The sequence below is a fragment of the Pelophylax lessonae genome, assembly GCF_965119305.1.
Source record: "Pelophylax lessonae genome assembly, chromosome: 13".
Lineage (NCBI taxonomy): Eukaryota > Metazoa > Chordata > Amphibia > Anura > Ranidae > Pelophylax > Pelophylax lessonae.
This window is the reverse complement of record NC_138780.1, coordinates 75344277-75360311: the sequence shown is the minus strand read 5'-3', so window position 1 is coordinate 75360311 and position 16035 is coordinate 75344277. Positions and strand designations below refer to the sequence as shown.

Genomic DNA, 16035 nt, shown 5'->3' with positions numbered 1-16035 from the left:
CGCCTGTGCAGCATAAATTGTGGCTGGGATTAGAGGCGGATGATTGTAATCAAGAAAATCTTAGGACCACAATGATAGCTGTAATGATTGGAGCTGTTATGCCCAATATCCAATCTATTACAGTGCAAACTGCCTATACAACGTGGGCAAAAGTATTTTGTCCGCCTCCCGAACATGGGGCGACATGTGAATTCCCTACTCCCGTTTCAGTTCTCACGTACTTCATCCCAAATGTTGATATAAAATTGTGGTTGGGAAAGGGTGTTAATTGCTTGAAAGATCCGTATAATGAAACAGGGATTCATCCCTTTGAATATTTTGTTCACCAGTATAGAATACCACCGTCAGCTTTTTTGAGCTTTTATCAAATATTTTCCTTTCTACGGAAAAATAGCCTTCCTTCATATGTTAAATTACCAATTTCTATATACAAGTTGTATCAAGCACCCTTGGCTACTGCCAACGATATTTCAGTTATTTATGATATACTGAACAAGCACAACACCTACTCTAAAGCCACTACTGTTCTTAAATGGGAAAAATTACTGGGGAAATCTTTCCCGGAAACTAACTGGCTAAAAGCTTTTGCTGCCACATATGCTTCCTCAAAATGTACTAATCATTGGGAATTATATCAAAAAACTTTAAATTTTTGGTATTTGACTCCTACTAAACTTTCCAAATTTTACCCCTTAACTCCAGCATTATGTTGGAGAGAGTGTGGTGAACAAGGGACGCTATTCCATATAGTTTGGGAGTGTAAATCGATTAGAGCATTCTAGAACAAAATATTCTCTATGATCTCAGAAGTTGTGGAAAAAAACATAATTCCAAGTCCTGAGATGGCGATCTTGCATCTAAATATCAATGAGATACCTATAAAGTACCGGAGTAGTGGTCTTACATCTTTTATTAGCGGCAAAACTCTTAATCACAAGAAGATGGAAATCTCAGGAGATGCCATCTCCATCTGATATTGTTACATTACTTAATCAGCAATGTGAGATGGAAAAAATTATGGCTACTATAAGTTCGGCGAAGAAAATATTTGTAGTTAGATGGAATCCATGGCTAAACAATCTAAGATGTATGGTGACAATGGATTAGATATGGTACGTGTGTTAATGTAAGGATTGCTTAGTAGTAATGAATTTATTGATCATGAGATAAAACGCAAATGGGCTATGGGGAACAGGTCTCCCCTTTATTATAAGATCGACGTTGGATGGAAGGTTCCCCTTTCCTATTTCTCTTCTTGTCCTTTCCTCCTCCCCCCCCCCCTTTTTTCTTTCTTTTTTTTTTTTTTTTTTATTGTAGGCAAAATGTTATGATCAATAATTTTATTGCAACATTTTATGTTGATATTTTGTGGTTTTATTTTCTGTGTATGTGTATTACTATTTTGTGGAAAATTACAATAAAAGAGATATTGAAAGAGAAAAAAAACGAAACAGTAAAAAAAAAAAAAAAAAAATGTCCTCATCACCCCCTAATCAGGAGGAAAGGTGTTAGAGGTACTGGGGTCAACAAGTTACTCAGCGGTGGCCTTGTTGGTATCTTTTTCTTGGTTAGATATATAATGACATTTGACCGTCAAATGCTGCATGAATTTGTTTAAATCTTCAAACAGACCAAATTTATTGGCCACTGAATAGGGTAAAAAAATGGGGACCCTTCCTCAAAGCAGAGCACTCCATATCCATCAGAGGGTGGGAAGATAAATGATAGATTTTTATAGTGCTTGTTCCACTATCTATTTTTTGTCTTTTTTGTTTTTCCCTATGAGTTTTCATTTTTCTATCAATCTTTTAGTGTGAGGTACTTCTGATAAAGAACTGGTGGTAATTGGGTCACTGTCCTCTTGGATTGGGGTGGTGCTACAATAACCTCAGTTCGTACTGACCCCGGGTGGGTTCCTTCCTTTGTATACCTGTCTAAGTCCCTCAATAAAGGGCCATACAGTATTTGTTGGAGGTAGGGATAGGAAACGTGACAGAATGTTCTGAACCAATAATGGTAGTGGGAAATGAGGAAGCAAGTGAAGTACAGTTAACACCATTATCTGAGCTGCCTAGGGGGTTTTTATGAAGCAAAGGATTAGCCCATGCAGGCAATTTTCCATAAGGGTGACCTGATGCAGGGCTTGGGGAGCAGGGTACCCTACACTTTTGCTAAGGGTAAGTTATACTTTATTTGCATGTATGTTTATGTGCTATGTATTTTGTACTGAGTAATATTTTTTCAATTTTTTACTGAAAAATATGGTATAAATGTACATCATTTTTGCATTTTTACACAGCAGCTGATGGACAAGTGATCCCAGTTCTGAGCAATTACCTGGTTCTTTATATGTGCGGAATGTGTCATTCACCATGGGAAAGTGAATTACTATGGGAGAGTGTAGATTATCTTTGTCCATGAACACATAGCATTCCTTCGGCTTCAGCTCATCCTGCTCACTCACAGTTATAGAGGGAAATGAAATGCCCCTCTCCTTGCAGTATTTTCTGGTTAGATGCAGCACCTGAAATGCAAATAATACAACTGTACCAAAAAGCCTAGTTAAAACCTGTAAGTGCACTCCTAGTTTTTTTCACATTCAAAGCGTACCTTTACTTAACATTTAATCGAAAAACAAAAATGAAAAAAAAAAAAAAACAGCACAAGGGATAGTACTTACATTTAGTGTGAAGTGTCCTTTGTGCTGGTGTCGGCTGTCCTCGTTGAAATCCCTCCCCTCATCAAAAGTTCTGGATATACCTGTCCATTTGGCTCTCCTCTTCCATTTTTAGAAACTATACTATAGCTTCCATGAATGAAAAGTGCTCAATGAATGGAGGATAGGCTGACGAATGAAAGGTCCATCTCTTCCATTCATAGATCGCTGTTCATTGATGGAATCTATAATACAGCTTCTATGAATGGAGGAGTGGGCGGTAACTGTGGGCATATTTGGGACTCTTTATAAGTGCAAGTGTCAGGAATGGGTTCACCTGCTGGTGGCACTGTGTCTCCCAGACCTCTAACTTGTTGTTCACGTGTCCACTAGTGGGTGCTTCCCAGCAGCCATTTGTAATTAGTCATCACCTGAGGCTGGTTGCTGGGAGTATATAAAGAGTAACTCCACTTTCGTGGGGAAAAAAAATAGCAAAACAAAAAAAATGGATTTTTGTAAAATCTTACCGTAAAATCCTTTTCTCTTAGCTCATTGACAGACGTAGTCCTCGGTGATACAGCACCTTCGGGTTATGTTGCCTCCACAGGAGCAGGACTAGACAGGAAATTAAAATGCTCTGGCCACACCCTAGGGGCAGTCCCAGAGGGTATATCCTCTCTCTCTCTCTGCCTCAGCAAATCAGTTATGTCAAAAAGCAGTCTTTAGAGATTTTAACCCAACCCAACTCCAAAACAGAGGGGCGGGGACTACGTCTGTCAATGAGCTAAGAGAAAAGGATTTTACGGTAAGATTTTACAAAAATCCATTTTTCTCTATCGCTCATTGACAGACGTAGTCCTCGGTGATACAGCACCTTCGGGACGTCCCAGAGCAGTATCACAAATGAGGGGTGGGAAAATGGAAATCAAATCCCAATCTAGAAGGCCCAACCGGTGCCAACTAGAAGTTTACAATGCTCATCCTTAATGATGAGACTCAACAAAAAAGAAATTTTTCAAACAGAAAAAAACTCTCGAGGTAGACCACCGGTCTCCTCAAATTGCGGCCTGCAAAACCTTGCGGCCAAATGAGGCATCCGCCGATGCCGTCACATCAATTTTATAGAATTTTGTAAAGGTATGTACGGACGACCAGGTGGCCGCCTTACATACCTGGACCACTGACGCCTGATGGCGAAAGGCCCAGGAAGTACTGAGCGCTCGAGTGGAGTGCGCCCTAACAGGGAACGGAGGACTCTGACCCTTAATAGAATAAGCCTGTACCACCGTCTGTCTAATCCATTTGGCAATGGTCGCGGCAGATGCAGGCAAACCCTTTCTGGGGCCATCCGTGATCACAAAAAGTGAATCCGTCTTACGGAATGATTCCGTAGCTTTCAGGTATACTCTGATTGCCCGAACCACATCCAAGGAATGCAACGCATGTTCCCGATGATGCTTGGGCTAAGGACACAAGGAAGGTAGTACAATATCTTCATTCAGATGAAAATCTGAAACCACCTTAGGAAGAAAGGATGGCTTAGGATGAAGTACTACCTTATCCCTATGAATCACTAGGTATGGGGACTGGCATGATAATGCAGCCAGTTCTGACACCCTGCGAGCAGAAGTGATAGCCACCAAGAAGGCCACCTTCTGGGATAAAGTAAACAAGGGAATCTCCCTGATGTTTTCAAAGGGAGGTTTCTGTAGAACCGACAAAACTAAATTAAGATCCCAGGGCGGTAAGGGCGCGCGGACTGGTGGAGCCAGGTGCCGCACCCCCTGGATGAAATTCCGCACCAAGGACTTGGTAGCTAAAGGTGTCTGAAAGAAGATTGCTAATGCTGAAACTTGACCCTTGATGGTGCTCAAGGCTAGTTTCTGCTCAACCCCTTTTTGCAAAAAAGCCAATATTCGAGTCACCGAATAGGTACGTGGAGGAAATCCTAAAGATTCGCACCACGCAATATAAGTCTTCCATGTGCGATAATAGACCTTGCTGGAAGTCGCTTTCCTTGCTTTAATAAGGGTAGGAATGACTGAAGCTGACAAACCTCTGTCCTTCAGTACTTGGGTCTTAATGGCCAGGCCATTAAAACCAGCGACTGTAAAGCACGATGGTAAATTGGTCCTTGAGACCACAGACACTCCCTGAGACGAAGTTCCCACGGAACGTCTGCGACTAGCCTGTCCAAGTCGGCCAGGCCGGCTTGACGAGGCCAGCCTAGAATTTCTAGGACCACTGGTGCTGACTGGATCTGAACCAGGCGTCCCTAGAGCTATCTGGCCCCGACCATCCGAGAAAGTCTGGTCGTTTTCTGTTCCCACACATTTATCAGATACCTGATTGCTATCAGGAAGGGTGATCTTTTCTGGTTGAACCTCAGGGACCGAAGTCACCCGGCTAGAGGCTTCTTGGCCTGTCTGGTCAACCAGATCCGATTCCTGTGGGGAATTGAGACTAATCTTAGGAAAAGGTAAAGGAAAAGATCTATTCAGGGAACGGTGACTACCGCTCCCTGTAGTACTTAAATGTTGGAAGGGAAGAATCGCACCGGTAGTAGTAGTTGATGCTCGATCTAATGTCCTGAATACCGGTGAAAACGTCCCCCCACCCTCAAACCGGGTGGGGGCGCACCTTCAGGCTGTGTACTCCTTTGCTTCGGGTTTGGCTGAGTTGGTCCTCTGTTTGTCCGACCAGCCTTTCTTGAACCCTCCTGGAGGAGTCTTGCCTTTCCCGCTTGTTCCAGCCGGGCGTGCGAACCCTTTATGGGCGGTAAAGAAAGGTCCTCGCTTGTTGCGAGGTCCTTTAGCTTTAGCAGCCTGTGGCAAAAAAGTGCTCTTGCCCCCAGTGGCATCCTTAATGATTTCATCTAGGGTGGCCCCAAATAGACGATTCCCCTGAAAGGGGAGATTCGTCAAGGTCTTTTTGGAACCTAGGTCAGCTGACCAGCATTTTAACCACAGCACACGTCTGAGGATTACCGCTGACATAGATGCATGCCCTAATAGGGGAGTAGTGTCCAAGGCTGCGTCACAGATAAACTGTAGCCCTTGTATAATCTGTTCCATCAAATCAGATGTTTCCTGGGGAATATCTTTTCCCCTAAGGTCTTGGCGTACCAATCTCGCCCATTCCGTAAGTGTCTGGGAAACTAGACCAATAACAATTACTGGTCTAAATGCTGACCCTATCAGAGAGAAGATGGTGCGGGACTCTGCTTCCATCTTTCGATCCACCGGATCCTTAAAGGACGAAGTGTCCTCCACTGGGATAACCGTGGCTTTATTCAGCCTGGAAATAGGTGGATCCACCACTGGTGGTACCGTCCATTTCTTAATGATGGATTCCTCAAACGGATAGCGTCTAGCAATACGCTTGGAAATAGTAAAGGTACGTTTAGAATGCTCCCATTCTCCTTTAATCTTATTACCAAAACACTTGGGTACAGGAAAAACCTTCACCGTTTTGATGGGCTTGTTAGTACCAAAAGGAATCTCTGTATCAGTTGCTTCTGCTGGTAAAACCTCAAGTTTTAAGGTTTCCTGCACTGCCACAACTAGTGCGTCCACCAATGCTTCTTCCTGAATTATAGCGGGAGAAGAAACGTCCTCCTCACTGTCTGAGGGAGCTTTACCTGAGGTAACAGCCCTTGCAGAGGGACCTGCAGCTGCAGTGACCATCTCTGAATCTGAGTCAGAGGTGTCAGATAATATAGGGGTAGGCGGGGGTCGCTTCCTTGACTCTCGTCCCTGACAGGCCGCCTCCACCCGAGCCACCATAGACTCCAAAATTGCCTCTACACTGTGCACCGGCGGGTCCCGTGGCCCCCTCGAGGGAAACAGGTGGGGGAATTTGTGTGGCAGGGTCCATGATTATTCCAGTAACTTCCCGGATAATATAATTCAAAAATAAAAAACTTTTTTTTTTTTTTTTTTTTCACAGACCCCCAGCGCCACAAAAGCCCCTTAGTGTTACCTGCTAGGGATCCCTATCGATCGAGAGAGAGAGAGAGAGAGATAGACCCCCAGGCTCACCACTTGATGCTCAGAGTTTAACTGCAACAGGTTACAGCGCTGTCTTGACAAACAGGAAGTCTTTTGGCTGGCTGCCCAGGAAGAAAGGAGGCGGCTCCGCCCCTCTGCACGCCTTCCGGCGCCTCCCCTAGCTCCACGAGGTGTTTGGATCACCTCAAACATGGCCGCCCCCATGCTGGAGACACGAGGCTACGCCAAAATGGCGGCTCGTGCAATCCAGCAAAAAAAATGGCGGCGGCCTGTACCGAATAGCGGTGTGCTGCAGGGCACACAACACTATCTCTGCATGGGGATTTTTGGCGTGGTTGGCGGTACCGGCCCTGGCGGACCTCATGGCCGTTCGGAAGGCCTGCTATAGCTGGAGATTTGACTAGGAAGGCAGTCTACATGTCCGTGGCTTCTGACTGGTAGGTACCTTATTCTTATCACAGTAAGATTCCCAGACTGCCACTGATTACAATCTTTTAAACATGTATACAATTAGATTGTTAGTTCCTAAACCAAGCCTCCTGGCTTTTTGCACATAAAATCACACTCAAAGTAGGGGGATCTGTGCCATGTTATAGGATAGAGGGGGACTCTATCTTACCATACAGAGAGGGGCCCGCGTTCACCACAAGACCCGTCAGGGGGAAAAGGGGGAACATACTACTCACCATACCGGAACCAGGCGGGCACCAACTCCTGACAGTACCCCTCTCCACCGGGGCGGGAAGGCTGTCGACCAATATGGACGCCGTGACTCATGGTCTTTGGCGTTTCAGCGAGACGTTTAACTCGCGGGGTCAGTCCCTTAATGGGACTTTGTCGCGGCTGACCCAGCGCGGAGCTATGGCCTGCACGCGCTCGTAGGCTGAACTGGGGTGACCACTGGATCTCAACATCCAGCCCGTCGCCCAGTTCAGCTTTCTTGCTTGAAGATCTCACAGGAACACTGGAGAAAAAAGCTGTCTAAAAAATCTTTTTAAGAAAAAAATCTTGCCAGGACCGAAGATCCCAGCAAGGTATCTAGGTCCTTACTCCTAACTAGACAGAAAATAACTGATTTGCTGAGGCAGAGAGAGAGAGGATATACCCTCTGGGACTGCCCCTAGGGTGTGGCCAGAGCATTTTAATTTCCTGTCTAGTCCTGCTCCTGTGGAGGCAACATAACCCGAAGGTGCTGTATCACCGAGGACTACGTCTGTCAATGAGCGATAGAGAAATAATAATATAGCATATGCAATTGCAACACAAGTCATATTGTAACAGAATGTTATAAAAAAAATAAACTTTCTTTTTTAATCTACAGCTCTGCAATTTTCTGTAAAGTGCAGTACAATATGGCTACCTGGTGTACAGAACGCCCCCCAAAAACATAATTTCCTGCTTGTGTGTTTGGCTCACTGATTTTTCCAGAAGTCTACACTAAGATACGAGTCAAGTTTTTGGCATCCACTGCAACAAAAATGTAATTTCTCTTTCATTCATTGACGGACACAGCGCTCCATAAAACATAACTAGTGGGTTATATTGCCTCCTCCAGGAGTAGGACTAGAGCAAAAAACACATGGCTACGCCCATGGGCCATCCTCAGCTGGTATATAACCAGATTACCTAGCTTCTCTAGGTAGTCAGTTTTAATCTGTCTAGTCAGGAGTAAGGACCTGGGCTCCTGGCTCCTGGCTGGGATCTCTGGTCCTAGCAATTTTCTCCTTCCTTACATCTTTTTTGTTTTCTCTCGGGAGATCTACAATCAAATGCTGGGCTGGGCAACAGGCTGGATAATCTAGATCCAGTGGTCCCCCCAGCAGAGCCTGCAAGCGCGTGCAGACTGCAGCTACGAGCTAGATCGGCCGCGACATAGCCTCACGGAATGGTGAAGGCAAGGAATTTGCCTTCCAGCAAGATATACCATCGTATGTGGAAAGCGTACATTTCTTGGTGTGAGTCGATTGGCACTCATCCTCAATCCTTTTCTGTGGCTCAGATCTTAACCTTTCTTCAACAGGGCATTGATCAGAAGTTGGCCTTGAGTACCATCAAGGGCCAGATGTCTACCCTGGCAATCTTCTTTCAGTGACCCCCTAGCCACACACTCTTTAGTTTGCATCTTCATTCAGGGGGTGTCCCCACCTGTACGGCCTTGCCTACGTTATCCCAGAAGGTGACATTCTCGGTGGCTATTACCTCAGCCCGCAGGGTATCAGAATTGGCGGCATTATCCTGTCGCAGTCCCTCTTTAGTGGTCCATAGGGATAAAGTGGTTCTTTGTCCCTGTCCGTCATTTGTGCCCAAAGTTGTCTCTAACTTCCATTTGAATGAGGACATTGTGTTGCCTTACTTGTGTCCCAAGCCGTCTCATCCCAAGGAATTTGCCTTGCATACCTTGGATGAGGTTTGTGCGATTCGGGTGTATCTGGCCGCTACTGAGTCTTTTCGGAGGTCAGACCCACTTTTTGTGGTTACGGACGGACTAAGAAAAGGGCTGGCCACTTCTTCAGCTACCATCTCCAGATGGTCAGACAGACGGTGACTCAGGCCTATTCCATTAAAGGTCAGGTTCCACCTTTCTCTGTTACTGCACATTCTACTCGGGCGCCGAGTGCTTCTTGGGCCTTACGTCATCAGGCTTCAATATCGCAAGTTTGCAAGGCAGCCACTTGGTCGTCCGTGCATACCTTTACAAAATTCTAGAAGGTAGATACTTTGGTATCTGCGGATGCTTCTTTTGGCCGCAAAGTTTTGCAGACTGCTGTTTAAGAGGGGCTGTTCCCTCTTGAGGGGTGTTTTTTCTTTAAACCTTTATTTTTCAGATGGGGCTCCTGTGACCTGGTTGCTCCTGTGTCCTGGTTAAGGGCTCCTATGATTAGCCTTAGGTTATTTTCCCTACCCCTCATTTTCCTTTTGGCACTGCTTTTTGACGTCCCACTAGTTATGATTTATGAAGCGCTGTGTCCGTTGATAAACAAAAGAGAAAATGGGATTTTTGCACTTACCGAAAAATCAATTTCTCTGAGTTCATTGACGGACACAGCACCCACCCCTCTATGGAGTTCTGATACTTCTAATACTGCTTACTACTAAACTGATTATCTAGAGCAGAGAGGGGCGTTATATACCAGCTGAGGACGACCCATGGGCAAAGCCAGGTGTTTTTTGTTCTGCCTAGTCCTACTCCTGGAGGAGGCAATATAACCCGCTAGTTATGATTTATGGAGCAGTGTGTCCATCAATGAGCTCAGAGAAATGGATTATACAGTAAGAACATTAATCCCATTTTTGGGGAGATACTTCCAATAAGAAATAATGTCTAAAGGGATGCCGATCCTGCTGCTTTCCTCATTAGAGCTTTGTAGGTGTGGCAGCTGGTTGATAATTATGAAATCAATCCCATTAGACTCACTTAGAACAGGGGCACAGAGGAACAAACAGTGATTTCTTCAGAATAACAAAAGGTAGGAATCTACAAAAAAGTTTGTTAAAATCCTTGCAATGTACATAGATCACCCAGAGGCATAGGCGGCTCTCTAATTAGGCAAATTAGGCGGTCGCCTAAGGCCTCGCACCTACATGGGCCTCGCAGCCAGTGGTGGAGCGACGACATTTAGAAGGGCGCAGTCAGGGAAATCTCCCAAGTTAAAGATTGTTTTAAATCCTCGGATATAAAACCTGCAGCAGTGTGCTGCAGACAGTCCCTTCACTGCGGCTGCCAGGTGTCTGTTGTCTGCTGACACCTACCCTGCCTTCTCTGCCTGGGGATTTGCCATCTGATCATGTAATCCTAAGATGTGGATTAATCAGTGGGCGTGTACTTGCATCAGTAGGAATTGACTGCCTGGTCAGCTCACTCTGCTATCATCGGTTGTTGCTCTGGGAGGAGAGCTCTGCCCTGGCCCAGGAACATACAGGTAACCAGGCCCCGACTTGTTACTCTGCAGGCTGGTCATAGATTTGTGGTGTCTACTACGCAAAGGGGGTGAGTAGCCCCAGGGAAGTTGGAAGAGTCTTAGAATGGTTGGTGGAGGAGGAGAAGAAGAAAGCCATGGGTGGCTGGGGGAGGAGAGGGTGGCTAAAAGAGAAGGAGAGTGTCCCTGAGTGGCTAGGGGAAAAGGAGAGGGCCCCTGGGTGGCTAGGGGAAAAGGAGAGGGCCCCTGGGTGGCTAGGGGAAAAGGAGAGGGCCCCTGGGTGGCTAGGGGTAAAGGAGAGGGCCCTTGGGTGGCCAGTTGAAAAGGAGAGGGCCCCTGGGACGCTAGGTGAAAAGGAGAGGGCCCCAGGGTGGCTGAAGGAGAAAAAGAGAGGGCCCCAGGGTGGCTGAAGGAGAAGGAGAGGGCCCCTGGGTGGCTAAGGGAGGAGAAGGCCCCTGGGTGGCTGAAGGAGAAGGAGAGGGCCCCTGGGTGGCTGAGGGAGAAGGAGAGGGCCCTTGGGTGGCTGAGGGAGGAGGAGAGGGCTCCTGGGTGGCTGGGGGAGAAGGAGAGGCCCCTAGGTGGCTGGGGGAGAAGATGGCCCTTGGGTGGCTGGGGGAGAAGGAGATGGCTCCTGGGTGGCTGGGGGAGAAGGAGAGGGCCCCTGGGTGGCTGAGGGAGAAGGAGAGGGCCCCTGAGTGGCTGGAGGAGAAGGAGAGGGCCCCTGGGTGGCTGAGGGAGAAGGAGAGGGCCCCTGAGTGGCTGGAGGAGAAGGAGAGGGCCCCTGGGTGGCTGGAGAAGGAGAGGGTCCCTGGGTGGCTGGAGGAGGAGAAGAAGAGAGCCCCTGGGTGGCTGGAGGAGGAGAAGGAGAGGGCCCCTGGGTGGCTGAAGGAGAAGGAGAGGGACCCTGGGTGGCTGGAGAAGGAGAAGGAGAGGGACCCTGGGTGGCTGGAGGAGAATAAGGAGAGGGCCCCTGGGTGGCTGGGGAAGAAGGAGAGGGCCCCTGGGTGACAAGGAGAGGGCCCCTCGGTGGCTGGGGAGGAAGAGAGGCCCCCCAGAGTCAGTTGCCAGGGAAGAGAGTGGATCTGAGCCAGTCCTGCATATCTGACATCAAAGCCAAACATGGTGGAGCTGAAGCCCTTTGCCCTACACAATGACAGCACCCGAGGTAGAAGGTGAGGGGTAGCGGGGCAGAATAGCAGGCTGCCATGCCTTAGTCCCCAAAGAGGGCACTACAAGTCTTAGCATAGCAGGCAGTAGTTCCTCAGTCCCCTACAGAGAGCAGTACAATATTGAGCATATACTGAATACTGAAGCATAGCAGGCTTCCATTCCTCAGGGAGGAATGGCAGTACACTATACTGGAATTTACAGTGCCCTCTGTGGGAACTCAGGTATGGCAGCCTTCTGCAGTGGGACTTGTCGTGCCCTAGACTGTGGCGGACTGAGGAAGGGAAGTGTAAGGGGGTCTCTGGAAACTCTGATGCAAGAGGGAGCTTTGGTGACCACAGAGTTCCCTTTTACACCAGAGTCCCCAGCTTTCCCCCTCAAATCAGGGTTCCCAGAACTCTCCTTACATCAGAGTCTCCAGCATTCCCCCCTAAATCGGGGTTCCCAGAACTCCTCCTACATCAGAGTCTTCAGAGTTCCCTCTTACTGTGTAAGGGGGGAACTCTGGAGACTCTGATGCAAAGGGGGCTCTGTAAAATTTGATTTAAGAGGGGGACTCTAATGTTAAGAGGATTCTGTGGACTCTGATGTAAGGAGGAGATGCTGTCGGGAATCTGATTTAAAGGAGAACTCTTATGTAAGGGGGGACACTGAACTCTGATGTAAGGAGGGACTCAGGGAATCATGACCTATAGGGAAATGCTGGGGACTGTGATGTAAGAGCAGATATATATATATATATATATATATATATATATATATATATATATATATATATATATATATACAGTTGTGTTCAAAATGATTCAACCCCCACTGAAATTGATTGTTTTGGCCAGTTTGACATTGATTTTGATCATTCAGTCATCCTGCTTACAATTAAATCAAAGAGGCACGTGTAGGTCAGACAAATATAACATAACATTTATAATGAAATAACCACAAATGTCTTTTCTGTGCTCACATCATTATCAGTTTTATTCAACCCCCAAGTGACATTCAATCTTAGTACTTAGTACAACATCCTTTTACAGTTATAACAGCTTTTAAACGTGAAGCATAGCTTGACACAAGTGTCTTGCAGCGATCTATGGGTATCTTCGCCCATTCGTCATGGGCAAAAGCCTCCAGTTCAGTCACATTCTTAGGCTTGTGCACTGCAACTGCTTTCTTTAAGTCCCACCAGAGGTTCTCAATCGGATTTAAGTCTGATGACTGTGATGGCCACTCCAAAATGTTCCAGCCTTTAATCTGCAACCATGCTCTAGTGGACTTGGAGGTATACTTGGGATCATTGTCCTGTTGAAAGGTCTAACGTCTCCCAAGCCTCAGGTTTGTGACGGACTGCATCACATTGTCATCCAATATCTCCTGGTACTGAAGAGAATTCATGGTACCTTGCACACGCTGAAAAAGCATGATTGACCCCCTGCCATGCTTCACAGTAGGCAAGGTGTTCTTTTCTTCATAGGCCTTGTTCTTCCTCCTCCAAACATAGCGTTGATCCATGGGCCCAAACAGTTCTAATTTTGTTTCATCAGTCCACAGAACACTATCCCAAAACTTCTGTGATTTGTCCACATGACTTTTGGCATACTGCAGTCGACTCTTCTTATTCTTTGGAGACAGCAAGGGGCACCGCCTTGGAGTTCTGGCATGGAGGCCTCCATTACGCAGTGTGCGCCGTATTGTCTGAGCAGAAACTTCAGTACCCACATCTGACAAATCTTTTCTCAGTTCCTCAGCAGTCACACGGGGACATTTCTCCACTCTATGCTTCAGGTAGCGCACAGCAGTCGAAGTCAGCATCTTCTTTCTGCCACGACCAGGTAGCGTTTCAACAATGCCCTTTGCCTTGAATTTGCGAATGATGCTTCCTATGGTGTCTCTTGGTATGTTTAACATCTTTGCATTCTTCTTATAGCAATTGCCCTTCCTGTGAAGAGTAATCACCTCTTCTCTTGTCTTCCTGGACCATTCTCTTGACTTCACCATGTTTGTAACCACACCAGTAAATGTCTAGAAGGAGCTGAGTATCACAGTCATTTTAAAGCTGCCTAATTGGTGCTTATTAGGCTTTATTGCTGCTCCCTGACATCCACAGGTGTTTTCAATACCTGATTGAAAACACTTCAATGAACCTCTGTTCTTTAGAGTGGTAGTCTTTAAGGGGTTGAATAATTGTGTCAATGAAGAATTCACAAAAGAAACATTTACTACTGTATTACAAAACCAATTGATGCATTTTAGTTGCATATGGTTCTTTAAGAAGTCTTTGTAGGATTTCATTCTGAATACAATTACAAATGTACACTAAATTCCCTAAAACCCTTTACAGCATTGGGGGTTGAATAATTTTGAACACAACTGTATATATACATACATACATACCTGATGATTAATGATCTTTGATTAAAGAATAATTGGTTAGAGAAAATTCTAGAAACTGTGAATTCATAGTACAAAGGTTAAGGCTCTTAATATATGCAATTTATACAGGTAATTTTTATCGCTTGAATTATTTTTCCCATTATGGGCGTGAGTGGGCCTCATGTCCAAGTCTTGCCTTAGGCCTCATAAAGCCTAGGGCCGCCTCTGCCCAGAGGGGAATATTTTTTTTCTTAACAAAAGTGGAGTTATGCTTTAATCCTTCCTATGCTACTTCCCTTTTTCTTGGTGTTTTGCCTTTGTGCCCCTGATCTGTGAACCTTGTACCTGTACTCTTTTCCTGATACGTGCCTGCCTGCTTGTTCCCGTGTACCCTTTCTGTCCTGGCTTGATCCCTGCTCCCTGTGCCTGATCTCCCGTGCATGACCTGAGCTCTGACACTGACTACGATTTTTAGCCATATCCTACAGTCTGTATATAGTTACTTAGTTGGTCTAGGTGGTTGTTCATGGTTAGCCCTTTCTCTTTATATTCACTGGCTTTAGTTCATGGAGTTTTGGTATATCGCAGGTGCATTTATACTATTGTTTATTAATTGTACCTTTAATAAATCACAATATTTTACGTTATACTTGCACCTGGTGTTCTCTGTGTAAGTCCACACATTTGTCACGCCTGTTTCACATGATACACATGTACAGGACATATATTAACCCCCCGCAGCATCAAAAGATTACCACTTTGGGATATGAGGGGGTCAGAGGACTTCAGATGTCAACTATGACAGCTGGCACCAGCACAATGGACATTTTGCATTACATGTACAGTTAGGTCCATATATATTTGGAGAAAAAGATAACAAAAAGAGGGGCGTACCGACCTAGTGCATTACCGCTAAAAACATTTATTAAAATGGTAAAAAGCATAAAATATACTCACAGAGTGTGATAATACACACATATCAACAATTCAATGTATAAATAAAGACGTCTCCAAGGAGGCCAGGCACTGCGTAGTGCTGGACGGCGTGCGGCAGAACTGCACGGAGCTGCTGTAGCTTAGGCTGGTTGACGCGTTTCAAGGGCAAACCCCCTTCCTCAGAGCCAAGAAATGCTGCACTTCTTGGAGACGTCTTTATTTATACATTGAATTGTTGATATGTGTGTATTATCACACTCTGTTTGTGAGTATATTTTATGCTTTTTACCATTTTAATAAATGTTTTTAGTGGTAATGCACTAGGTCAGTGCGCCCCTCTTTATGTTATCTTTTTCTTCAGTTTGTATCGGATACCCTTGGTCCTGAGGTGGCAGCAAGACCTTCAGTCCTACCCATTCATATTTGTTGGAAACTCACCTCTTCCTTCCCATTATTGCACTAGAGCGCAGGAGAATTGAACTCCATATATATTTGGACACGGGCACAATTTTAGTTTTTTTCAGGTATTTACCAAAACCTATTCGAGCTAGAGTTATATAATGGATATGGTTTAATTTGAGGACATGCACATCCAAATCGGGGCAAAGGGTTTAGGAATTACATCTCTTAAGAATAGCCATCTCCCCTTTTTCAAGGGACCAAAAGTAATTGGACAATTGAATCAAAAGCTGTTTCATGTCTAGGTGTGGGCTACTTCTCCATTTTTTCTTCATCAATTAAGCAGGTAAAAGGTCTGGAGTTGATTCCAAGTGTGGTATTTGCATCTATTGCTGTGAACCTACGACATGGTAACTGTCCATGCAAGTGAAACAGGCCATTGTAAGGCTTCAAAAACAAAACAAATCCATCAGAGAGATAACACCGCAACATTAGGAATGGCCAAATAAACAGTTTGGTACATTCTGGGGAAAGAAGAACCCACTGGTGAGCTCAGCAACATTAAAAGGCCTGGGCGACA

General features: G+C 45.6%; 1 protein-coding gene across 1 annotated transcript in view; it reads right to left on the bottom strand.

Moving 5' to 3' along the window:
* The window catches only part of LOC309543186 (cytosolic phospholipase A2 zeta-like), a 166771-nt gene that overhangs the window by 23206 nt on the left and 127530 nt on the right, over window positions 1-16035 (bottom strand). The window contains exon 19 of the mRNA XM_082242594.1: window positions 2338-2524. Within this exon, the coding sequence (XP_082098720.1) occupies window positions 2338-2524 (187 nt within the window). The remainder of the gene's footprint in view (window positions 1-2337; window positions 2525-16035) is intronic.